We start from the raw sequence: 27,124 nt of genomic DNA, 5'->3' as shown, positions 1-27,124 counted from the left end.
TGAAGGAGCCGCGGACGGAGCCTGAGTTTAGGGGGGATGATGAGCTGAGTTTGGGTCCATCTGGAGAGAAGAGGGGTGACACAAGTCAGTCCAGGAGTGACTGGTGTGGGTGCCATGTGGGACCTCCAGGGGGATGAGCGGCCAAGGCACGAGCAAGGAGAAGAGGCCGGAACCCGGGCGTGCAGGGTAGAGGCGCGGGCGGTAGCGACTGATGCAGTCAGTTATTTTTTTTTTTTACTAATCCTCACCAGAAGGTATTTTTCCTGTTGATTTTTAGAGAGAGTGGAATGAAGAGAGGGAGAGACACAGAGAGAGAAACATACATGTGAGAGAGACACATCGATTGGTTGCCTCCTGCACGCCCCCTCGACCAGGGCAGAGGATTGAGCCTGCAACCAAGGTACGGGCCCTTGACTGGAATCAAACCCGGGACCTTCAGTCCGCGGGCCGATGCTCTACCCACTGAGTAACTCGCCTAGGGCTGTCACCTCTTTTTAAGAAAAACGTTCTCTCCTCATCATAACGTGGCTGTTGGGTGTGAGTGCTAGAGCGACTACACGGAGGTTTACGTGGGACTCATGGAGAGAAAGGACAGCCCCGAGGGGCCGACGGCCCGGGCGCTGGGGGGCACAGGGTGCGTCGGGGTGGTGTCTCGGGCAGAGCACCCATTCCGCTCTGGGAGCAGGCACAGTGCAGGCTGCCAGCGCCCATCAGTGTCTCTCACGCTCACCACAGAGCCATGTGGACAGTGGGGTGACGGGAAACTAGGGGCTCACGAGGGTGAACTTTCCACGAAGCAAGTCACCCACGGAGGAACCCGCCTTGGGTCAGGCGCATCGCTCAGTGGAGCCGCTGTGGACAAGCTGCTTCCTGCGCTCCTTGCCAGCGTCCCGGAAAGATGGGCGGCAGCTTGTATGGCGAACTGGATTTTCCTCTTGGTTTTGGGAAAAGCTAAATGCTGGGCCACCACGGGCCCTGCTATGCTGCGAGACTGGGCAAAAAACACACACACAAAAAAAACACACAAAAAAAAAGAAAAAGGAAAAAATCCCTTTTCTCAGAAGACACATTTAATGAGGCACCTGGGGTCTAAGGCGATACATCAGAAATTCAACTGAGGGTGTCAGCCGAGAGGAGAACGGGGCCTGCGGAGACGGGGAGAGGGTGTGCTGCGCGCTCTTCTCCACGCAGACACGGCCATGTCGCCCGTCACCTCGGCCTCATCACGCTGCTTAAGCCCCTGGGGCTCCAGGACACGGACAAGAACGGAAAACCAACGAGAGGCCGCCCGCCTACCTTGCCGTCTTCCGTGTAGACGTTCTCGTTGTAGCCCTTCACGATCGTTCGGTCAATGAACAGGCTCCGCATGACGACAATCACTTTCAGCACCTTTCCCAAGGTCACCTGCCAAAACATGTGTGCAAACATGAGCACCAGCCTGAACATGCAAATCACACACAGCTGGGCAAGATGATGAGGAGGCGACGCAGAGGCACCGGGGGCCACGAGGGGGGCCACGAGGGCGGGCGTGCTGGCTGTCCTGCGTGCCAGCGTCCCAAAGCATTTAGTCCCACACTCCGAGCAACACAAGTTCTTCCTTCACCACTTAAAGATGGTGCGGGCCCCTCACCTCACCACCCCGAGTGATTTCTAACTGGCTCATACCTGTCAGGACGAGCCCCAGGTGCTTGCTATCTGCCGGGTAAGGTGACCCCCACCCCAACCCCCGTTTTCTCTGCCCTGAGATGGTCCCCTCCCAGGCTGGCCCTGACTCCGGCGCTCTCCAGGAGTCAGCGAGCCGGGTTCTCAGGGCCGTTGTGGTCCGTGCACCCCCGGAGTCCAGGGAGCACAACAGAGATGACAGGCAGGCCCGGGTGCCCCTGGGGCAGCCTGTGTACAGAGGCTGGTCAGAGTGGACAACGATACCCAGTAAGTTCTGACCGTAAACGGAAAGTGGCTGAATTTTATCTCCAAAAAGGAACAGAATCCTGGAAATATATTTAAGTGCTTTTTCTCTTTTAGAATTTTCAGGCAGTATATGGATTAAAATATACGAAAATAGTGCAGTGTCATAGATGCCAGGGAAGAGTGCCCAGCTTGCTGGCTGGAGCCCCAGAACTCAGAACGGAAACGGCGCCTCCCTTTCCTGGGGCTCCCGTAACTCATCCGACACCTGGGTGAGACCCCGACCCCACAGAATTGGCCAAAGGTCCCCGTTGGTCTGAGTGAGGACAAGGACCCACCCCTCCCAGTAGCGGACCCCCTGCGGCTCCAGTGTGCAGTCGGCTCTGGGGGCCGCCCCGCTTTTCTTATTCCCCAGTCCTAGCGGTGGTCCAACTGCCTGTCCGCATAACAGCCTTCCTCTTCCCTGAATGTCCCTGACACTCTAGCCGTGTTCCTTCAATAGCTTTCAGTTCTGAGAGGGTGTCTCCGTTCTTGCCCAAAATAGCACAGAATATAAACCCCGCTAGAAAAAGGTGATGCACATATTTACATTTCAGAGAAAGTTAATAAAAACACCTTATTAAGTGTATAGTACTTCTCGTTACTGCTACACCACGTAGCATTTAAAGGGTCATTTCTTACACAATTGGACACCACTGGCTAAGATGCCAATTAACCAGAGGCGGGAACAGCCGCTCTGCCCCCAGTTCAAGGCAGCTCATTGGCAGGAAGGGGGGAGGAGGAGGCACCGAGTTGTAACTTTGTAACTCTAAGCACTGAAATGAAGAGCCTCCCAGAGGGTCCAGTGGCGGAGATGCTGGACCTCCTCCCGCAGGGCCACTGCTTTCAGCACATGCGAACGCTCCTGCGACGCCCAAGGGTAACCAAGCCACCGTCTCCGTAAAAGCACCCTGAGTCGGGCTGACTTTACCTGGTAAACTGCCTTGGTAATGGCTCAAGCTTCTTAAGAGGGAATTCAGGGAAAAATACACGCTACAGGCACTAGACATTTTACATTTCTTTTGCTTTGAAGAGTGAACTTTGGTATTTAAAAGTTATGAAATCATGAGCACTGCTCCGTCGCGATGCAGGCCGTGGAGGGGCATTCCACGCGGCCTGGTTCTCCCAGTGGCTACACTGTGACTTCCCCGGCCATCCTGTTGGACATTAGCTGCTTCTGCAGTTTCCCTAATATAAGTACGGCCACAACACACACTTTCATTCACGAAGCTTTCAAGACATTTGGGATAACTTCTTGAGGACAGATTTGCAGAACTATAATTATTGAGGCAAATGGTACAAATATTTTAAGGTTTTTGATACAATCTGCCCATGTGCTAAGCACAGGGTTATGCCAACCAGAAAGGCACGAACACACCCATCTCAGTTTGCTCTCACTAGCAACAGGTGCTATTAAAGTAAAATAACACAAACTCACCCCTCCTGGAAGCACCAACTTAATGATTTAAGTCTTTTATTATAGATTTAAAATAACATACAAATAAACGAAATGGTATAGAGAACTCCAGGGACCCGTCCCAACATCAACAATTACAACTCTTCCCCCTCCCTCACCTACTTTCCACTTTCTGCATGTTTAGTTAGTTAGTTCCCCTTTCTGTATTATTTTGAAACAAACAGCACAGAATAATTTTTACGTGTAAATATTTCAGTCTGCTTCTCCAAAAGATACAGGCTCTGAAACAGCAAAGCCTCACCGTGATGTCATCCCATGTCTACAAACCAGAAATTTCCGTTATCCACGCTCAGTGCAGTGAGCGTCTAATCCCCACAGCCTCCCACTCGTGAGAGTCTGCTGGTCCCAGGACCTGATCCCGGACACGCTGCGACTGCCAACGCGTCTCCTAAGCCTCCCCTGAATGAAAGGCATCCTCTCTCTTCCCCCCGACGCCCCCTCTCGATTTGCTGACGAAACCGGTCATCCCCGCCAGTTTCCCCACAGCCTGGATTCTGCTGACGGCCTCCCGGGTGTGCTCGGCATGTTCTCTCACTCTGCACTTCCCGTGAATTGGCGATTAGATGGCATTCAAGCCTGACCCTGTGTGTCAAGGCTGCTTCCCAGGCGTGTTCCACTCCACCCACAGGAGGCGTGCGCGGTTGGGTCTCAGCGGGGACCCGCTGACCCAGCAGGTTCCACACGGCGGATTCCATGCGATCCCCCACTTTCCACTCACTAGTGGGAACACTTGTATACGAAAGCTCCCCCTCCCCTCCTGTTTGGCTATGGAGCGGTAGGGCTCACTATACAGGAAGAGCAGGGTAAAGGCTCAATTCTTTTTCGTTACTTTCCAGTTTTTAAAACAGTGCCTCGGCTCACTAGTTTCCTTCCACTGCACACAGGTTTGTTTTCCTCCTGGACATTACCCTATGCCAGGGGTGGGCAACCTTTTTGTGAGTGCGTGCCAAAACCAGCAAAATCTCTGACTCAAAATTCTTCAGCGTGCCAACCCTAATTTTTTGAGAACATGTTACACCTACTTGATATCTCTTAAGGTGTACATATGTGAAGGACCTTGAAGAAATAATAAAAGTCATTCAAGCGACAAAATCACAGTATATCATGATGAAAAATATTTATTTTTTAAATATATTTTATTGATTTTTTTTACAGAGAGGAAGGGAGAGGGATAGAGAGTTAGAAACATCGATGAGAGAGAAGCATCGATCAGCTGCCTCCTGCACACCCACTACTGGGGATGTGCCCACACAAGAAGGAAAACCAAAACACTGGTCGGATCTAGGAAGGCAGGGAGGGTTAAGGCAGAGGCATAGAAATTGCTCTTCCCCTCTCTCGTCCATCCGTGTCTATGGTCTTTAAGATAACTTGTTATGTAAAATTATTTATTTATCTAAGATGCACCTACACTGAATTTATCTGAAAAATAGAAAAGTCGATATTAAGAAAAAAACTGTAAATGGAAGATTATGAGAGAGGGTTTCGCGTGCCAGCGAAAGTTACTGGCGTGCTATGTTTAGCACGCGTGCCAGGGGTTGCCCACCCCTGCCCTACGCGCTCAGATTGAAACGTATCTGCTGTGATTGTGTCTGGTGCGATTATTATTTATGTTGACGCTCAACCTGTCCCGTCTGCGGCTGGGGGGGCACCTGCTCGACGTGGAGTCCCTCACAACCTGGTCCCTGGTGCCTCCTGCCGTGGGGCGCCTGCTGCTCCAGGCTGCCGAGGCTCCGTCCTCAGCGGCCCTGGTTCTCGTCCTGGGAAATGGACTGCAAGACCACAATCGGGGCAAGAGCTGCAAATGACTCTGATGGGTCCAATTCTTGTTAATTTCATGAACCTGCATCAGGGTGCATGGCTCCTTCCCGCCTTTTTCTTGTCCTGGACTCACCTACATACAGAGCACCGCCACGCTGCGCCTGGACTGGGCTGCGCAGGTGGCGGACAGCCAGTGCATGAGCCGTGCTCTGGTTCAGCCCCGCAGAGCTCCACGGCATGCGTCAGTTCTCAGGTGTGGGAGCCGGAGAGGCCCTGGCGCTCAGCCAGGTGAAAATGCGTACAACGAGGGCTTCTGAATGATGAACACGGTCAGTACGCAGCTCTGCACACAATTTTGAAGCCTGGCGGTTTGAGGCCTTGGAGTCGGAGTCTCCGAACATCGCCTCCCTCCTGACTAGTGGAGGTGAGGACAGCTCCGTCGCAGAGTGGCCACCAGGCGTCCACGAGGAGACGCGCTGCTGAGGGTGTGCACAGGGCCTGCACGGAGGACGCCCCTGGTGGCTGCCCACACCCACCAGCACTTCACAGAGGTGAGGTGACTGGAAGCCAGTTAACCTCAAAGCTGGAGCGAACTTGCCCTGATGTCTATCTGTCCACACCTGCGGCCAAGGGATGCTGCAGAGCGTGGCTGCAGTGGTGCTGGGCCGTGAGGTGTGGACATGATGCCCAACGGTCAAGGGCACTGGGCTGCAGTCCTTCCTCTGCCACTTCGGGCAAGTCCGACAACCCTCGTGCCTGTACTCGGCCAGGAAGGCATAGGGCCTGCTGGAGGGTCAAGTGAGATGATACAGGAGACGCAGCTGTGGGTGTGACACACAACTGAGCACACAGCCTCCCGCCTCGTTTCCTCGCGAGCGCAGTGGGCGGAGGCGCGAGCTCTCCAGCGCCCTCTCCAGCGTGCACACCCTGCTACCTGCCGCAGACTCTCGTGGGTCTGACTGTGTTAGTTTAACGAATCTGCGTGCACCAGGTTGTAATGACCTTGAGTTCCGGGAGAAGGAGATGGCAGTGCGTCACACACAGGCCAATGGACGCCACCTGCAAACTAGCCAGCGCCGGCCCGGGTCACAGGCAAGACGCCTGGTGATGGGGTGCAGGTGGGCTCTTGGCAACTGCTCTGGGATACCACAGATAAAGCTAATGCCATCTGCTAATGAAGCAGGCTTGCCGTTGCCACGGTAACCCTTCTTCTATGCTAAGCAGCACATTTCCAAAGAGCTCCCTCCATACCCCTCCTGCATCTGTCTCCCCGTGTTCGATGGCAAGTTGCGGGGTCAAAGGAAGCCAGGGGGCCTGCCGGCAGGTCAGACCCTCCAAGGAGGTGCCCGGAGAAACGCTGTCCCTGCCTCGCTCCGCATCGGGCCGGCTGCGCTGGGCAGCTGGGCTGAAACCGCTGGTCCTCTGCCTGCTCTCCATGAAGAGAATTCCGAGTTCACTATGGCAAGGCAAGTCCCAGGCAGGAAAGGCAGAGTGGGAGCGAGGCTGAGGATAACAGCAAAAATACTTACCTCCACACTGCCACCAATGCCACCTGACACACACTGAGCAAATACGGCACTGGATCCACCTGTGGCCATGAGTGACACCGCGCTCAAACCTTGTCCCTCTGGGGCTTGCGCAGGGGAAAGGCACCGTGAACCTGAGCAGCGTCTGTGTCTAGGACACAGGGGAGGCAAGATGACTGAGAGCATATTTGCATCAGAAACCCAGGACCAGATGCGCATGCGTGACCCGGCACAAAGCCACCACACATGGGTGGCGAGGGGTGGCACAGTGCCTGTCATTCGGACAAAGGCAGCACAGTGACCTCGGCTTTGGGGGCAGGGGTCTGTTAAAAAAGAGAAGCCAACCATACGGCCACTCACAACCACCAGCCACTCACAGCCATACAGCCACTCACAGATGTCATTCTCCAGGACATAAGAGGCCTGCGGTTCTGTAGGTGCTGTTTTTCCAGGTGTAGTTAGGAAGGTGGGGGAGTGGGAGGCAGACAGGCATAGCTACCCCGCAGCACTAAGAACCTACATATTTGTACTAATTCCTGAGAAAGATATAAAGCGAGTGACCCCAATAAGCACTTATTTATTGAGTAGATAAGTGTTTGTAGCATGGGACACACTGGGCGCCGACACGGATTCAGAGAATCATGTGACATCAGAGCTGTAAAGAATTACAAAAATCATTTGTCCATGTGCCCCATCTTAAAGGTGTCAGCAGAAGCCTCAAGAGCTTTAGGAGAGTCCAATACGGCTCCTCCCGGAAGAGGAGATAAAGCGAAAAGTGACTGAGTAGCTAGAGGGCACCCTTGGGCCCGGTGTCCCCAAGGAACCCCGGGGGGAGGGAGGGCTGCCTCGTCACCCTGCTGCGTGGCACCATCAAAAGGCACTTGGTTCCGTGCCTGTCTGTCATCACAGGCTCTGAAGAGTGAAGGTGGCTGGACAGGTGAGTCCTCTGACCTGGTGACTCCTCCAAGAGGCGCCCTTAGATGTGGCGACAACGTTCAGTGCCATCCAGGCTTCCCCTGACTCCTGGGGTCTCCCCTGAAAAATGCAAACTTTCCCTGGGCTGCGGGACAGGGGCTGGGCATGCCGGTGAGGCCGCATACAGACGTCGAGGCGTCTGGCTTGAGCAGCAGGCAGATGGTCTTGCTGTTGACTGAGAGGAGATGGAGAGAGGAGGGAAGAGCAGGGGCCGGGCTGGAGGATCACTTCCCTTTACGGAGTCTGGATACTGCTGATGCCCACGCGGAGAGACGGTAAATGGGCAGCTCGGACACGGGACTCACGGATGAGGTCCTGGCTAGATGGTCGAGTTCATGGATGACCTTTCCCAAGGCGGCGGGTGCGAGTTCAGACGGTCTGACACCTTACCCTGAACATACCCGAGCAGCAGTATCTGGGCTCGGGGCTCAGGGGCGGGAGGCAGACCCAGCCCAGGTGAGGGTGTCCCCGCGCTGACCCGCCACCTGCCCCCTCCATTGCAAAGGCTCAGGGTGTCCTCTGTGCAGTCACCCCCCCCCCCAACACACACAGCCCCGCCCTCCTGTCGGCAGCGCTTGGCTTTTTACCATCTCGACTGCCGGACGCGCGCCAGCTTGACCTTGATGTAGAAAATTTTCATTCGAATCAATACATAGACAAGGTCACTTTAAAATCCAATTAATATGAACGGGAAGAAGTGCCCCACAGCTCTGTGAGCTGGAAAAGACCAGTTGCGAGTTAGCGACAACAAAGAGGCGGCTTTTTGAGGACGCAGCGGCGGGGCCCCTTACACACAGGCTGTAGTCAGAACACCAAGAACTTTCTGGCTTCTATTTAGGGCACCTTAACATTAATCTAGTTTGTTTGAACAAATGTACTAAAAACTGTGAATTTCTGCAGCCCCATTTAAATAAATTAAACCTGGACTTAGGCTCACCCAGGAGTCCCTAGAGGAATCTAGGTGTTACCGCAGTGTGAGTGGAGCAATCTGCATTGATACAGAACAGTCACAAAAGTGCTGGCAACGATAACCAGAACCTGGGGGAAACTGAGGCACTGGTATTTACGAGGCTTGTTCCCACCAGGTTCCCACCCAGGACTCAGGGCGCGTCCTCCTCGCTTTTGCCACCGCGACCCCCCACTCTGCTCCCTGCGAATGAGAACGTGTGCTGTACAGCAGGGACCGGAGAGCCGCACAGATGACAGGGACGTGTCGCTATCCTGGGCTCTTTTCTGTCTGCTCATCGCTTTCCCACTGGGAGCTCAGCTCTTCTGCCCTTGCACCAGGTGAGCACAGGCTATAAATGACCAAGCAGCCAGTGGAAGAAGATGAACTTGCTTTGTAACTTCAAGGAACGACGGCAAATTATGTAAAGTTGGAATGAGGTGTTAGAGATGCCACTGAGACTTCATGAGCCTCTTCCTCAATTTGCTTTACGCTGGGAGTTCCTAAGGGGCTGGGGCTGAGCTGCGCGAGGGAGCCCCACACTTGCGGGCCGGCCAGCCTCTAGGGGACCCCCATGGGTTTGAAGCGCAGAGGCCCTGCAATGCAGGGCTGTAAAGAAAGCATCCCGCACCCTGACACAGACAGCTGTGAGCGCGTGCAACTTCGCGGTTACACTGCAGCAGCGAGGTAACGCAGCCCAACTCTGCAGCACAGGGCAGGCTGCCGCCTGGCATGCTTCCGCCCCTCCCCCAGCCTCCAGTCCCTCATCGGCAGCAGCAGCAATGCTCCTCACACTCATTATTCCGTAATGACGCCTGTTTGTAAATAGCAAGATGAGATGCAATTAAACCACGAGAGGCTAAATAAACACACATGCTAATTAGGACCTTTCCAAGAGATTTGTTTTCACGTAAAGACTGGAATTTACCTTTCATTAATCTAACTTAATTGCAGTATGCACCAATAAACAGTCAACGCGAATTAAGTGCTCTAAATGGCTTCCCCCTATCGCAGGGCGGCGAGGGATCCTGGCTTTGGGTAAGAAGCCACCTTCTGCGGAAGGCGGGGACTGACTGGGAAGAGCCTGCTGAGCATCAGGGAAAGATTTTGGCAGTAAGACAGGTACCGCATCGTTACCATGACGCCTGAAGTTAAATGAGGTCAAGGTCACGGTTCAAACTGCAGCCTGGCCCCTCTTGTGAGGCAGTGAGCTTTGCTCAATTCCATGGTAGCAGACATCACCTGTTTCACATGCCAGCTTCCTGCCACGGGTTCCAGGGGAGACGGAGTCACGGTCTGGACCAATCAGTTCACATCCAGTCCCAGGCCCAGAATAATGATGCCCGGAAGAGCTGCCTGGTGGCTGTGTCTGAGAGAGGACAGCCGGCACTGGCAGGAAGAGAAAAGCTGGCGCGTTCACCTTTGATTCCAGGTGTGAACGATCACATACATTTGACAATGAAACTGAAACAGAACGTGATGGAGTATCCACATTGGGCATCTTTTGTGCAAAGGCCTCGGAGCACCGAGCGACTTACTCCTTCAGCAAATACTGACCGAGCCCACGTAGCAGCAGGCGCTGATCAGGCCGGAAACCACTCCAGGAAACGTGGTTGTTCTGGACACTCTCCTCCTGCAGGTCTGACTGGTCCTCCCCTGCTCGCTGCTGCTCAGTCACCTTCCCACTTCCTCTCCATCAAGTCCAGGCCGCCGAGGCCCCACCTCCCTCCTGCCCCCGCGGAGCCAGTGGCACCAGCGGCTGGAACCTGAACCTGGGAGAAGCCCGATCCTGCAGGGCTCGAAGTGGCGCGATGCGTAGGCAGCCCCCCAAGGAGCTGGGACTCCATGTGACACTGTGCAACTGCACCCATTAGGTTCCTCAGCTCCTAGTTACAGAGTAAGTACTTAGGAAGTTCTCCAGGGGAGTGTGTCCCTCGGTGCATTCCACGGAGAGGAAAAGGTGTCCCCGGTCAAGCAAGTCGGGGACACCACATACATAACCCTCCTCTTAGAGTCACAGTGCACAGGCATGTTAAAGGCTCTGAAAAGGACTGCAACAAAGGAGCCTGCTTAGCTGTGTTTAACCACCGAGTGCTTCCTGTGTATATCAATCTCCTTAACAATTAGTGTAGCAGGAATCCCACCCCGGAAACTGTTACATTAGTATTAGGAGAGAACTCGCTTGTTCCACCGGTCTCCAGCCTGGATGGTATTTCTCCATCCGACACCTCCCCTCGCTCACTCCACCCCACAGCTGCGGTAGGAATAGCCAGCCATGCTGCTCCTCTCCCCTCGCCCCAAGAGCCTGGGACCTGTGCCTGGGCTCGCTGTGAGCGGACCCGTAGTGGCTCCAAGATCAGAGAAGGCTCCCTGACACTGGATGAAAACTATCCACTCTGATGGGTAACGGCTCCCAGTTCTAGAACTCTCAAGATTCCCTCTTAAATTCATTTTTATGGTTACACTGTAAGTCTCTGAGAATCCTAGCCTTGTAACAGCATCACTGCCAGCCCTCACTTAATCACTCTGGTAGATCATATATAACAACAAAACAGCTAAAAAAAATCGCTCGGTGTTAGCGAGCAGATGTCTAGCCCATTTGCAATTAATACGACCCACTTCCATACAGTCAGACTGCTTAAAATTCCTGGAACAAGATGCAAAAGTTAAGATGCAAATGCTCTGATTTTAATGAGAATGAATGGAAACGATAAATCCTCTCTCCCTTTGAGAGGAGGTTACAATCTACATATAAGTCCCAACTGCACCCTAAATTTATCAACAAAACAATCATTTGATAAAGCCCGTGGGAAAGAAGGAAATAGAACGGGGAGTCAGAAATACATTCAGAAAGTATTTCCTACCCACATCAAATGCTATCAAAACCATCCTCTTTCAAGAAGCCTTTAAAGAAACCTGACTCCCTGCGACAGTCCCCCCAGTTCACATACGAGGAGCTTCCTGCATTTGTGTGACCCAGTGACCTTGTCACGGACAGCGCAGAGGGTGACGCCCTGGACCTCACGTCAAACCCCAGCTCCTGTACTCAGTGTGACCTTCTGAATCTCTCTGTTCTCTTCCATGAAACAGTGCTAACATCTTGCATGGAGGGGCAGGTGTGAAAATCAAATCGATAAGCATATATTACAGTTCCCACCACATGGCAGGCAGTCACAGGGAGCAATTATTAGGATTCTACTCGTGATGGCAGGGGCAGGCTTTTCTAGAATCCGGACAAGTCTCACCCTTCGCTTTCATTTCTCCCTGCGTGGAAGGCCTGTCGGGTTCCTGAAATCCCACCCCTTCCGTGAGGGTGTGGTTGTGAGGTCCCTCTTGGACGACACTGTCACTGCGTGAACCTCCTCCCCGCCCCCCCGAACCAGGTCCCCCACCCCTCACTCTGCTCGCTCTGCTCTGGGCTGAGACTGGCCTCGGTAACCGGCCCAGAGTCTAGCAGTCCCTGCACGCTGGCATGGCCCGACCCACCCGGGCAGCGGACAGCGGGCAGCAGGCAGTGGGAGCCGGTCCTTGTTGACTTAAACAACAGGAAACTTGGCTGCCATCGCACTGTTTGTGCCCCAGCTTCATCTACTCAGTGGAGGCCTCCTCTGGGCCAGGCACAGTTCTACGCCCTGCAAACATGACAAGGAACAGGAAGAATTGGGTAAAATTCTGTTTTTCTGGGGCTCCCAGTCGTGCAAGACATTGGCTCAAGGCTGAGTAGAAGGGCAGGACCAGGCTCCGTGATGCCTGGGAGACCGGGCACTCAAAAGGATTCAATGGCCGCAACCACCAGAGGCAGACAGCAGGTCTTCGCAGGCAGTGCGTTCTGAGGTTTGGTGGTGGCTCAGAAACCTCCAGAAGCGGGGGAGGGGGCCAGGAACTGAGAAAGAGCACGCACCCTGGCGCCAAGCTGACAGAGGTTAGCCCCCAGCCGGGAGGCTCACCGGGCCCCCCGAGTCCGGAGGCTCACCGGGCCCGAGAGTGAATCACTGATCGGCTGCCTCTTGTACATCTCCAACCGGAGATCGAGCCCGCAACCCAGGCATGTGCTCTGACCTGGAATGAAACAATGATCTCCTGGTTCACAGGCTGATACTCAACCAGTGAGCCCCGCCGGCCGGGCCAGCGCCTGCATTCTCACTAGTTTGCTCCTGAAGGGGGTTGATAGTGATGACAACGATGTAATGCCCACCACCACTCCTGCAACTACATACAGCCCAATTAGTTCAATTAGCTTTGATAAAATTCGATATAACTTATAAAACTAATAATGCCATGGATCAGGACAGTGTATATGCATACTCATCTTTTAATTCAGCTGGCGACCGAAATGGATTGTGTGTGTCACTTTTATTAAAACGACAACTGTTTTATCTCAACACATAAGCACAATGAAACGATTAACTGGAGGAAAAATCAACTGTGTGGACCGGGATAAGGGAATAACATAAAATAAAGAGATAAACTGCTTTTAAAATCAGCCGAAGATTTAATGCAGTCCCGGAAGGTTTCAATTATTTACACGCTTGGTCCATGCAGTGTAAATCCGGGCTAATGAGATTCAATTGCCGGGCATAAATCTGCAGAAGACACCCGCGTCTACGGACAACAGCAGCCGGGCTCCGTGTTAGTAACTCTTCAAAACAAAGATTATGCCTCGGAAAGAGGAATGGCATTCTGCTCCACATCATTGACTGCAGTGGGTGTTGGGAGAAATGGCTCCATTTGGTCAAACACAAACTGAGACAAGTTACAAGGGATTCAAAGGACCTATTGATCAATAGGGTTGTCTTCTAATAACAAGATCAGCGCCGATAATTTACATGGTCTCTTTGTCCTACGGAAGCTGTGCAGTCCCGGAGAAGCCCGCTCTGTAAAGTGCCCTGTCTCCACCCAGGCGGCGTGAGGCAACGCACGAGGTGGAACGGATGTTACTGGGTAACTGGCCAGGCCACACTCCTTCAGAAGCCTCATCGCGGCTCTGTGCATGTGGTATGTGATATTGTAGGAGCTGTCAAATGGCATTTTATTTTAAATAATATTTCTAAAATATGTCTTTATTGATTTTTAGAGAGAGAGGATGGAAGAGGGATAGAGAGATAGAAACATCATTGACCGGCTGCCTCCTGCATGCCCCCTACTAGGGGTTCAGCTCGCAACCTGGACATGTGCCCTTGACCGGAATTGAACCAGGGACCTTTCAGTTCACAGGTTGACGCTCTATCCACTGAGCCAAACCAGCTAGGGCCCAACTGGCATTTTAAAGCGAAGTGACCCCCTTGACATCCACCTGCGGCCCTCCGTGCGCCTCAGACTCAGAGACAGGCCTGCGCAGTGCTTTGGGGGCCACGGAAGAGACTCTCCGCCCGAAGAAGCAGGGCTGGGCCTCTCGAAAAGGAGCGCAGACCCAGCCCCGAGAACGCACAGCAGCTTTGCCGGGAGGCAGGAGGGGGATGGCCGTCCCAGGCAGAGGGGTCAGCCGGCCTGGGCACAGCAGGGACAACATGGAGCGAGCCCGCCCCTTTCCGGGCAGTTTTCGCGGCGGTCCTGCTTTCAGCGCCTCCCTCTCTGGGGCGTGTTCTCCTTGCTCGCAGGCTTGTTCGCTGATTGACGGCTCTCAGGAAGGTGTAGATTTTGTTCTCGTTCTTACCTCCTGTCCACACTCGTGTCCTCAGACCTCCCTTTTCTTAGATGACACTTCAGCGTCTCGTGTGTCAATCTGTGATGGTCCTTTTACGTCTCCTCTATCACACACACTAAAACCAGTGAGCTCATCCTACTGCATCTGCACCTGCCTCCTCCCATCCTGGTTGAGATGATCTCTGCTGTGCTAGGACATCAGCACTTCCCCCTCGTCACACCCTTTGTTTTAGCCTCACACGGACAATGAAATATAGGGATGCCCACTCTCCGTGAGGCTGACGTCTCCCCGCCTGTCCCGTGGCTGGGCGAGGCTCGTCCTGAGATTCCGCGAGCTGGGCGAGCGGGCGCCGGCTTCTGTGTGAGATGGTTTTTCTCTGGCCTGGATGCTTGAAAGACACACGTACCCTTGACTCACACCTTTGAAAGCGCTGTCCATCACTGCCTTGTGCTTTATGTATTGATTTCAAGACGTCTGATGCCAGTCTGATTCTCTTGCCTTGTAAGCTATTGGCTTCTTTTGCTTGGGAGCTGTGGGGACTTTTCCTTAGTCTTTGATGTCTAATAGCATCACTAGACTACATCTTAGACCTGACCGGCGCTGGCCAATGTCCCAGGCACCAGCGAGGCCTGCCGACGTGCGGATCCAGACCTCCGTTAGCTTCCACGTTCCTTCTGCTCCACGCGCTTCGCGGGCTCCCGTTGCAGCCACGGCTTTTCTTCCCTGTCTCTCTGCTTCCCTCCCACCACCTGCTCTCTGACCCTTCCTTCTTTCTTTGCTTATTTGCATCCCTTGGTTGTTTCCCGGCATCTCTTCAATGCCCTTATTATATTTCATGTGAGTCTATTTTTTTTCCTTGAGCATCTTGAAATTTAGTCAATTTCTGAGATGATTTTAGCATTTCATCCATTTTTGACTGAATACAAGTTCTTTTCACTTTTTCACCTATTTCTGAATTTCTGACTCAAGAGTATTTTTCATCTGTGCACACACCTGAGGGTGTGAAAGTCAGCGGAGGGCGATGTTAAACAGTGCTCTTCTGCTCCGTGGCGTGTGTTTCCTCGGGTGGGAGGTGGGGTGGTTCCTTGCACTGCGGTGTTCAGTCCTTCAACATTTTTCCAATGAAAAATTTCAAACATCTAAGAAGTTGAAAGAGTTGTAAGGTGAACACCCATATTCCCATCAGCTAGAATCTGTAGTTATCATTTTGTCCCACCCAATTGTCACATATATCTCCATCTACCCAGCCACCGAGCCATCTTCATTTTTTCCGGGCATTAGTAGACTTCATCCCTAAACACTCAGGCAAGCACACCATTGGTAGAGTTTAAGGTTTAAACATTTTTTAAGGTTAAACTTGTCTACAGTAAAATGTACACCTTAGTGTACCCTTCTCTGGATGCTGAGAAATGCGCACAGCCACATAAACCACACCTAAGGCTGACACTTCCCCCGCCACCAACGCTCCCGTGCGCTCCCCGTCCACGCCTGCTCCCCCAGGTTGCACGCTCGGCCCTGCCTGCCCTCCACGCCTGCCCTCCACGTGGGGAATCCACGCGGGGAGCCAGGCTGAAGGGAGCCCGCGGGGGAGAGCTCGCCAAGGCGTGCGGGCTCTTCTTGTCTCCTCACGCACAGTTTGGAGTGTGGGCATTCTTGGTCTTCTAGTTGTGTCTACGGTTTTTTTGTAGTTTTATTTGTTCGTGTTTTTCTGTATTTTTTGAGAAATACTATCTATCTTGGATTTAGATAGTCACCATAATATTTGATTGCCAACATTTTCAAACATAAAGGAACAGATTATTTAACAACCACCCAAGTTAGAAAACGACCAAGATTTAGATTTTGCCACACCTACTTTATCCAGCTCTCTCTCTCTTTTGAAATATTTTAAAGCAAAGCTCATACAACACGTTTTTTCCACTTTAGTCTCCTCCTCTAAAGACAGACCTCGGCTTCAGCCCGAGGCCACGGTTACCGCTGACAACCACCAGCAACCGTGGTGCGGGTGAAAGGCAGCCCCCCAGCCCACGCTCACATCCTCCAGCTGCTTCACGAATGCTGTTCCGAGGAAGCCGAGGGAGTGGTCTGGAGAATGGCCAACATTCTTTTAACTTTTACTCTTTTTTAAACCTTAAAGTTTTTAATCATTAATAAACTTCCATTCATTTCACTGCCATTGCAACACACATTTTTGGAAGCACTTTTGTGAAATTTAGTTTGATATTTGTTGGAATATTCGTACGTTAGACACATTTCTCCTTAGAACAGCAGTTCTAACATTTTGGCCTTAGGGTCTCGCTGCGATCCTGTAAGTGACCGAGGCCCTAGGAGCTTTTGTTTCTGTGGGAACCTATCAATATTTACCACATTAGAAAGAAAACAGAAATGTTTAGAACACAAGACGCAAGCCAACAGGCATTAGGGTGACGACGGCACCTCACGCTAGGCAGCCCGGACAACACGGAGAGCCTGAACGGAGAGCGAGGAGGAAGGCGATGTCTGCCCGGGAGGCGGCTTTGCTGTGGGAGCCCCCGCAGCAGCCTCTGTGCCCCTCTGGCTGGGCCCTCGTTTGAGAACTGCTACCTTAAGGAATGGGTCTGATTTTAGAAAAGCAAATGTATAATTTTTATGTGTAAAAGTGAAAAAATAAAAGCTGACTTTTCTAGTAAGTCTTACAAAATGGCATTTTAAAAAAAGCATTTAACAAAGAATTCCAATCATAATCGGAGCTGTGACAAAGTGCTGAAATCTGGGTACAGATTCTGCAAGTGGTTGCTGCAGCATCACAGAATTTTATTTTTTTAATTAGGTATTTCTTATTTCTTATTATTTTTCAATCCTCACCTGAGGATTTTTAGGGTTTTTTTTTCCCACTGATTTTTAGAGAGAGTGGAAAAGAGAGGGAAAGATAGAGAGAAACATCGATGTGAGAGAAACACATCGATTCGTTGCCTCCTGCATGAGCCCTGACCAGGGCTTGGGCTGGGGAGGAGCCTGCAACCGAGGTACATGCCCTTGACCGGAATCGAACCTGGGACTCTTTGGTCCACAGACCAACGCTCTGTCCACTGAGCCACAATGGCTGGGGCAGCATCACAGAATTTTAGACTGCGGGTCTCCGGAGTGTTCCCGAGGCCGAGCCTCAGCACACGGGGACAAGTCTGCGTCCTGCTCCGGCGCTGCCTCCCAGGAAAGCATTCTGGCATTTTCCCGGGAGCCACACATTTGCATGTGCTAAAGCAGGGCTTTTCAACCTTGGCACCGAGATGTGTCCGTGTGGTTTAAAAAAGACATGTCATTCAACAGAAGGCACGAATATGTCAAAGAGATGGAAGGTTAGTTAAAATGTATGTTTAGAAAGATTGACAAAAGAGTTTTATCTGTTGTAAATCATGTAACATAAAGATTCAGTTATATAATATCAAGATATCTTTCAAATATCGTGGTTTAAGTTTCATCTTTTTCCTACAATTTTATACTTGGTGAATCAGTCACAATTTTTAATATATTTTTAAAAATATATTTGATATGTTTTTATTTATTTCAGGGAGAGGGAGAGAGATATAAACATCAATGATAAGAGTGAATCATCAATCAGCTGCCTCCTAGCCCCAAATGGGGGATCGAGCCCGCAACCTGGGCATGTGCCCTGACCAGGAGGCCCCAAACCATGACCTCCTGGTTCATAGGTTGACACTCAACCACTGAGCCACACCGGCCAGGTAGCACATGAGCATTTTAAATGCCAAAAGAAGCCAGCTGCTTGTTCTCGTCTCTGACTCGATTAAGCGCTTACAATATTTTGACTGCTGGGAGAAAATTAATAATGGGATGTTAGGCGGTAGATGAACTGAAACTAAATATCAACACAGCTAGATTTATTTTTGGATGACTGAGCTCATCTCCTCAAAGAACGGAAATAGGATTTATTACATCATGATATTAACATACACAGCATCAAAGAGCCCCCCGCAGGGCAGAGACAGCAGCCACACCGGAGGCCGAAAGCTTAGGGTGCATCATCCGGGGAACGGAGTGGACAGCTATGGCCATTACCTCCGACTCACAAAGACGCCGGAGGAAGTTAAGGTGTAAATGCCCTGACAGTTTGGGGATGGAACCAGTGCGGATGTCTCATTCCTTCCCTCCCAGCAGCAGTCCCCATGCAGCCCATGCGGACACACTCATACACACGGGAGAGGAAGCTGCTGTGACCTGTCACTCGCGTGTTCACTCAGCAAATATTTACTGAGCACCTGTGTGTCCTCCCCTCCTGCGCCCGCCCGTCTCCCGTGCGGGAGTGTATCTCCAGGTCAGACATAGGGAAGGGGCCGCCCCTCCATTTCTGAGGGGCTCTGAAGCCCTGATACCTCTGGGCCCACGAGGAAATGCTGGTCAGCTTTAGATGAGCCAAACAGACCCCAACTGCCTCAGAGGGAGCCCCGTCTCCCCTCCCCTCCTCCTGCCCCTTCTATCTGTGCAGACACTGCAGAGGACCCAGGGCTCCCACAACAGGTCACTGACTCCCGAGGCTCTCTGCTGCCCCTGATGGTGACTGCTCGGCGATGGCGGAAAACAACGGGGCACCAGAATCTGCCTGTCACCCTTTACCATGTAATCTCGAGGCCAGTTTTCTTCCACGGAGATGGCCAAGTGGATCTTACCAGAAGCATCGCTGACGTTCCATTGGGCCTGGATAACTGGATGGACATTTCAGGAAACATCCTGTCAATGCGGCTGATCACGTCATCAACATACCTAAGTGGGGACAGAAACACACCCGCATGAACGAAACCCTCGCCTCAGGAGCTCAGGCCCACAGTGCCCCGGACCTCGTCGGTTTCACCTGCATCAATGGAAGCCATTTGCAAGAAGGCTAATGGGACAACATGGCTCTTCGTAAAATACACTTCCTCCCCGTTCCTCCTCTTGCCTTCCAGTCACCAGTCTTCAGTTAGGGTTAAGGTACCCCGACCCTAACCCCAGCCCCTCCTTTTTCCCGGAGGGACACTAGCTAATTCACGTTATAGCACAATTTTTGCTTAAATGGGTATTCAATGTTTACATTCTACACTCTATGCATACACACACACACACACACACACACACACACACACACATATCCTCCCCTGAGGATACTAGTATGTTTATTGATTTTAGAGAGAGAGGAAGGGAGAGGGAGAGGGAGAGAGAAACATCAATGTGAGAAACACTGATTGGTTGCCTCCCGTATGCACCCTGCCTGGGGATCCAGCCACAACCTGGGTGTGTGCTCTGACCGGAACTGAACTGCAATCCTTTGGTGTATGGGGTGGCTCTCCAGCCCTGGGAGCCGCCCAGCCAGGACTATACATGTATTTTTAGTAGCTGAGCTACACCGCGGCTCATGAGTACATGTATTCACTTGTTGTACAGCTTCCTGTTCTGCCTGGTTTTCACTTGATTAGTTTTCTATGTACCTTTTACCATGTTACCCCTGACCTCTCCACACGACTCTAAACTTCTCACTACAGTCACGCGGGTGAGGCGCTCTAGCAGTTCCACTCTTTTTGGAGACTTTCTTCCCAAAGAAAGTCCTCTGCTCCTCTGGCCCAAACGGAACCTGTCTCCTTTAAGGTTTACAATCATTGAGACAACTGACTGCAAGCACCTGGCATGGCATCTGGTGCCAACGAACACCTTTGGTCCCCGGGTGAGCCTGTTCTGCAAAAACGCCCCTCTCGGTGGGTGAACTCTCCCTCCAGCCGAGGCTCACCAAGGAGATGCCCAGCGCAGCCCCGACGGAGCTGGCCTGGCTCCGACCCCCGGGGAAAGAAATCCACCAGTGTTTGTGCTCGCCATCCAACCCACTGGCCACAGAGGGCATGTATAATACAACAGCTGAGATGCAAAACTATCCATTAAGGATTCTGCATTGGATTTCGTATCTGTTGGACACGACAAATTAAATTACAGTCCATTAGATCAGGGACATATAAAAGCCGTGTTCTCTGGGCGGGGGAGAGGGAGATTAGCTCTCCGCTCACAACATGAAAGGCGTCAGCCTGCAACCCAGGGCCCCTGAGAGCCGCAGACAACACAATGCCATTTGTTTAAAAAGCGAACATGGGGAATCCGCTCGGAAAGTCAGGCAGCAATCGCACTGATTAAGTCGCAGGTTCTCCTTAGGGAATGTTATCACAGTTTACACTTCGAGCGAAGAAGGCAGGGAAAAGCTTCGAAGGCAGCGGCCAATGAGGAATCCCCAGCAGGAAGATGCGCAGAGATCGCGGGAGGAGGTGGAGGTGTGCTGAGGGCGTGGGCTGCTGGGGAAGAAGGCGGGAGATAGCTGTTCAAGTGTGAAGACTTCTACAACCCAGCACCAGACAGCTGGGGGGACCAGAATAGGAGGCCATGGCATGAAGAAGCAAACTAGCTGAGAAAGAACAAGAGGTAGTTCCTAGAGTTAAGGCCCATTCTGTTGCCTTTCAAAAAGGCTAAGAAACAGCCCGGCCGGCGGGGCTCGGTGGCTGAGCATCGACCTATGAATCAGGAGGTTGCAGTTTGATTCCCCGTCAGGGCACATGCCCCGGGGTGTGGGCTCGATCCCCAGTGTGGGGCGTGCAGGAGGCATGATTCTCTCATCAATGTTTCTCCCATCATTGATGTCTCTCTCTCTCTCTCTCTCCCTCTCCCTTCCTCTCTGAAATCAATAAAAAATATAAAAAAGGCTAAGAAACAGTGACTAAGAAACCACACCTCAGGCCCCACCATCCCTTCCAGATGTGCGGCTGCCTGATGTACAGCCTCGGCTCTGAGCTTAAACGCGGTGGAGGGTGAAAACATGAAGAAAGGAGGTCAGCTCACTTTCCATCACTCCTGATGTTCCTCGAAACGGTGGAGACACACGGCAAACTCCACGTCCAAGTGTACACCAGGCCATAGGACATTTGCATATTTCTCTCCTAAATCTATGTACGCGGTTTAAACCCAGTTAATTCAGACTCAGCAAGAAGCAAAAATCTGCTGTCCTATGAGAACGGAGGTCATTTGCTAAGCATATGCTAATGGGGCGAGGGGCATGTTTTCTGAACGATCCTCAATCAATAGCCATCATAATCAATAGCCATCATAGCTCCGACAGCAGGATGCAAATGAACCAGAACCTCAGCTCGAAGGCAGGCTCCCGTTGCTCCCCACGCGGTCACCTTGAAGGGCTCACACTTTCTGGAAAGCCTGTCTCTGTAGCAGGCGAGGAGACGGGGCACTGAGGAGGCCGAGCGCTGGTCCAGACACCAAGCTCAGTGCAGATTCCAGAACGCGGGAGGAGGGGCCGGAGTCCGGGCTGCAGACCACGCGGACCACGCGTGCTCCTCGCCGCTTCCATCCCCGTGTCCAGGAGAGCTCGCGGGTGGAGAAGGAGGGCAGCGGCGGGAGGCAAGGTTCCCAGGAAAACCTCGGCCGACGGGAGAGAGGAGAGGCCTGGGCGGCACCGGTTTTCTTCCCACCAGCGAGCTCAGCAGCGCAGCAAGCCCCACCCAAGGAGTTCACGAAGCAGAAGTCAATTTCCAGGAGATGTTTTCCATTCCCATGTCCAACAGAACGGAGATGCAGATTTCCCTTTCACAGGTGACATTATGTGTTTGCCAAGAGGAGAGAGAGAGAGTCAGCTGCCTGCTTAACTGAGGAAAACAATGTCTGAATCCTCGCAGCAAAAATCAAAACATTCACTGCAAGCAGACACGGCTTTCAAACCGCAGATCCCCTGCTAGTGGCCGGACAGAAGGAGGAGGCTGGCGGCAAAGCGCCCTCTCTCTACAGGGGCTGGTGCCCAGGCATCCTCTTGCAGGCAGTCTCTGAACGGCGCCCCCCACCCCAGGCCACGCCCACTGCCACCCAGGGCTCCGCCTGCAGGGCAGGGACAGGTGGGGAAGGCAGGCACAGCGCGCTCCCTGCCACACGCCGTATGTCCCGCTCGCTCTGCGGCAGGAGCCAACTGCTTGAATTTCTACCTTTGGCTACAGGCAAACAAGCAGTAACACAGCAGTGGTGACGAGTCACACTTGAGCAGATGCAACGCGGAAAGAGTAATTTCGTGCCAAATTGAGCAGTGAGTCACAATTTGCACGTTCCTGCCAACCTGCTAACAGGGTAAGAACTGGAGAGCTCGCGGCTCCTGTTTACATCGCAGAGGCCTGTCCGCCAGAGCGGCCGCTCTCCTCAGGCAGCGCCCAGGAGCTGCGGCCGATGGGCCACGAAGGGCCAAACACAAACCCCCAGAAATCACGGGTCGGATCACGGTGTGCCTCATCCGAGTATTCTCAGGCAGAAGCTAACTCTGAACAACAGAAGAATCCCACCCTGTCCGGCTCTCTCCAGCGGACTCTCACGGGGCTCCTCCACTCTCCCAGGGCCTCCAGCGGGTTCTCCTCCGAGTCTCTGAGTCGTCCTTGGGACTCAGCTCAGAAGCAACTGCTTCCCCGTCGCTGCGATCAGAAGCCAGCAGGCCACCCTTAGACTTCTCACCTCGTCCTCCTGTTTTCAAGTGGCTTGGCCTGCTCCTTCAAATGTGCCCAATTTAAAGACCCTGGGACCTCGGAGGTCCTCTCGTCCAGCGTCCCTCTCAGTCTAGGGATCCAGCAGCGTCTCCATGCGGTGGTCTGCACCCTCCCGCCCACCTGGGGCTGCAGTGTCTCCACCCAACCACCCCATCAGCCTGTGGGCGACACACAGGTATTTCCTCCCAAACCTATAGGCTTTGCGCAAGCCGGTGAGGGACCACTGGCTTCCCTGACCGCTCGACCAGCCTTTAACGCTTTTTGGGTCACAGGTCCCTGGGAGCATGTGCTGCAAACTAAAACACACACCTGCACAAACTGTCCGGGCCGCTGTCGGTAGCTCCTAAGCCCTTCCGGTCCATGCAGAGACCCACGTTCAGAAGAGCTGCTCTAGACTGCTCTAGAATTGAGGTATCTGGTTTCTTCTTTGTTCCTCTCTGAATGGGAAATTGTATTTTTCAATAAAGCTATTTTAATTTTAGGAAAAAAATGTTGCAGGCACACAGAAAGGGGGGGGGTGATGAATCTAAGAGTCGATAATCTTAACATCATGTTTCCATGATGGAGCCCAAGGGTAGAGCTCGTTTATAAACAACCGTCTCCCTGTTAATCTTCCCAACAAGGTCTAGGACAGGATGGAGCCCAAGGGTAGAGCTCGTTTATAAACAATCGTCTCCCTAGGTCTAGGACAGGGATGGCGAACCTACGACACGCGTGTCAGAGGTGACACACGAACTCATTGTTTTGGTTGATTTTTCTTTGTTCAATGGCATTTAAATATATAAAATAAATATCAAAAATATAAGTCTTTGTTTTACTTTGGTGGCAAATATCAAAAAATTTCTGTATGTGACACGGCACCAGAGTTAAGTTAGGGTTTTTAAAAATGCTGACATGCCGAGCTCAAAAGGTTCACCGTCACTGGCCTAGGACCTGCTTCCGTGACCTTGGAAGGCGTTGGGTGTGAGGGACCGTTTCTGCCTCCACAGCGGAATTTCCCAGGCTGTGCAGCAGCTCCCGGCTCTCTGCATCCTGTAGGAGGCGCCACAACTCAGTGCTGAGCTCAAGTGCAAGTCCTCGGATGGCCGAGGAGGCCCCGCGGTCCAGCGGCCGCCACTGCTCCCCCTGGCCCGGCCTCCGCCTCCGCCTCCTCCTCCTCCTCGGGCAACCTGGGCAGCTTGCACCCCGTGCCCTCTGCACCCTCTGCCCGGAGGATGCTGTTCACATCCCCGCACGTCCAGGTCAGTCCTGCTCCCGCTCCATGTCTTTGGGTTCAATGACACTTCCTCAGGGAAGTGCCCGACGTTCCTTTCGGCCCCATCCGCAGCGCGTCTCATCTGACCTCTAAGCACTTTTTAATTCTCGTCTGTGTCTCCCGTCCCCTCTGTAATTAAGCAGTTTTCCCGGTGATTGTTTAATGTCTCTCTTCCCAACAGGACTGTCCGCAGGGTCGCAGGATGCCGCCCTCGATGGTGCGTCCCCGCTCCTTGCCGTGGGCCCGTGCCCTCCACGCTCTCCTTCAACCCGCTGAGCTGAGCAGACAGGACGTGGACACCAGCCGTGTGGACCGGCCAGGCAGGTAGGAAACAGCTCAAATGCAGATTTAAGCAGATGTGAGGCGTTGGGAGCGTCCGTTACAGGAGTCATCGAAAGTCAGTGGCAACAGCAACCAGAGAGCCCCACACACAACCTCAACGGAAGCAGAGCCGCCCGGTCTCAGAGCACAGGGTGGGCACGGCACCGCCTCTGTCATGGCAGGAGCTCGGCCGCGCGGGGCAGGAGCTGCGACGGGCACTGCGCTGTCGCTGTGCCAGCCCTAACGCTGCTTCTAACGAACTAATTAATTCTGCGAAAACATTAGGACAAAGATGCGCACCACCCAACTGGGGTCACCACACCAAAGCGATAGCACAGACTGGAAGACATTTCTGAAGAGACCGGCGTCACCAAACATGAACAGTCTACTCCACACATTAAAATATACTGCAAACTACGTGTTATTAAAGCCTTAAAATAATTTGTTGGGCAGATGGCTTCATTCTCTAAAGTCTGACCTTCCCTCCAAAGAAAAAAAACACCAACAAATCTGGATTCCAGCCAGCGATCCCGTGTTAGGGAGATGCTGAGCCGCTCAAACCAGACTTCCGTGGTACTGACCCCACGCCGTGCGGACGCACACGCTGCCCATTGCCCCTGCGAACCCCGAGCGCTGGCAGTGCACCTGCTAATCAGCCGCATCTGGGGCGGGTGATGCCTGGGGATAGCCCTTCGCGGTCTGAGGACGATTAAGGCTCTCCCTGACACCTGTCCGGAATGATGGCACCAGAGGCTCTGCCAGCGGGTGGAGACGGAGGGAGGTTGGGTTAATGACTCCACGAGGATGCGACTGCCCGAAACTACATCACATCGATCTCAATGTGATGAAGAACACCTAGAAACTGAGGTCAAACTCCTCCACTTTGTAAAAGACCCTGTCATGTCCATGAAAGATTTCTTGTTCCTTTGAAAGAAGTAGGTGCTAAACTGCACACCACAAGACTAGAGGCATCAGAGGCAAGAGCTCCCGTGACCACCTGCTGTTACTCTCATCTAAGGAGAGAGGCAGAAACTCCACCACCTCGCTAAGGACACTGGCCACCTCAGCAGCGACTGTCAAGGCGAAGACAGGTGCTGGGGACCCAGCCTGCAGGACTCAGCGAGCCGGCACACAGGTGCAGGGGACCGGCCTGCGGGGCTCCCACTGCATCTGCACACCCTTTTCCTTCAAGGCCACAGGCTCATTTCCAGAAAAACACGACAACTAAGATTCCTTCCATCCTCCTGTTGGGTTTTTATTTTATGACTCGCAATTCATGTGCAAAGTTGCTAAGTAACAGGAAGGGGCAAATAGTAAACACCTGCTTTGCATTTTACTAATCACTGCAAGGCAGACATTTTTATAAATCTCTGTTCCTGCACTAAAAATGTATTCAGATATCTGTGGGCCCCGGTTTTCCCTAAAACATTTCAACAATGTGTTAAGCTTGGGAAAGAATTACACTTTCACTAAACATCTCCGTCCTCTGCGAGCTCTCGCATGTTATGGAGAAAAAAACCCCAAACAAGGAAAAGACCCATACTGAGCGCCCATAGCTATTCAGTCAGTCATCCCGTTGGGCCTGGCGGGGTGACCCCGGGGGCTCAGGCAGGGCGGTGGGGGGTGGAGGAATGTGGGTAGGTCAAGTCACAGGGTGAGAAAGGGACCAGACAGATGACAGGCGGCCTCACCCAGGGGGGACAGCTGAGGACGCTGGCTCACCTGCCTGCACCTTTGGAAACGGCTGGAATAACAAATATGGGAAACTGAAAACTGTTTACATTAATTGAGGGTAACAGTGACATGAATATTCTAAATGGGTAACAAAGTAAACTTTACACACACTCAGTTCATGAAACAAGTGTTTCCTGGAAGCTGACGTGTGGGTGTGGCCAGTTTTGACAGTGAAGGCTTCACACAGAACAACGGGATCAAACGGAGAGACCTGCCCCTGAGTTACCCAGAGGCCTCTCAGCTCCTCTTCCCTCCCCATTCTCCCTAAGGGTCCAGCACCTACGCTGCAGGCCCCAGGCATTCCTTCTCGGACACTGTCAAATGCTAGTTCGCTTTTCCCTCTAAGTTCACGGTCACATTCATATTTACATTGACCCCAAACTAACAATGTCCAGTGTGTGACAGGCACACTCACCGAATGGTGCGGGAGGCGACGCACATACATGGGTGAACACTTTTAACTGAAGTATGTATGTACATAGAAGAACACGTAACTAGCAGCTAAAACCTGAGCTCATAGACGTCACCTCCTAGAATGATGCTGTTTAAAACATGAGTTTATTTAAAGAAAAATATTATGCAGATAATAGAACAGCTGATCAAAGATTATGGCAAAACTCCTACAAGTGGTTGGAAATGACTGAGTGTAAAACCCCCTTAAAGTACGGCAGGTCACGGCCCTGGCTGGTGGCCCCGTCGGTCGGAGCGTCGCCCCGCACACCAAAAGGTTGCGGGTTCCACACCTAGTTGGGCTGCGTACGGGAGGCAACCTATCGATGTTTTTCTCTCACATCCGTGTTTCTCTCTCTCTCTCTCTCTCTCTCTCCCCGCCCCCTCACCCTCCCTCTCTCTTTTTCTCAAATTAATAAAACATATTCTCAGGTGAGGATTGAAAAAAAAAGGCAGGCAATAAAACAGCTTGGTTTCAAAACGGTTTTGCTTGGCTTTGAAAACTGGTGTGTGTTTTTTTTTCATTCTAAACAGATCTTCACTTTTATCCCTTTAAA

At 52.4% G+C, this 27,124-nt stretch overlaps 1 protein-coding gene across 1 annotated transcript in view; it reads right to left on the bottom strand.

Annotated features, from left to right (window-relative positions):
• The window catches only part of MED27 (mediator complex subunit 27), a 164,464-nt gene that overhangs the window by 19,763 nt on the left and 117,577 nt on the right, over positions 1–27,124 (bottom strand). Inside the window, exons 4-5 of the mRNA XM_006754177.2 lie at positions 18,935–19,028; positions 1,297–1,404 (exon numbers count right to left, since the gene is read on the bottom strand). Of these exons, the coding sequence (XP_006754240.1) occupies positions 1,297–1,404; positions 18,935–19,028 (202 nt within the window). The remainder of the gene's footprint in view (positions 1–1,296; positions 1,405–18,934; positions 19,029–27,124) is intronic.

This window comes from Myotis davidii, unplaced genomic scaffold, assembly GCF_000327345.1.
Source record: "Myotis davidii unplaced genomic scaffold, ASM32734v1 scaffold651, whole genome shotgun sequence".
NCBI classification, from domain to species: Eukaryota; Metazoa; Chordata; class Mammalia; order Chiroptera; family Vespertilionidae; genus Myotis; species Myotis davidii.
This window is presented reverse-complemented; position numbering and strand designations above follow the sequence as displayed.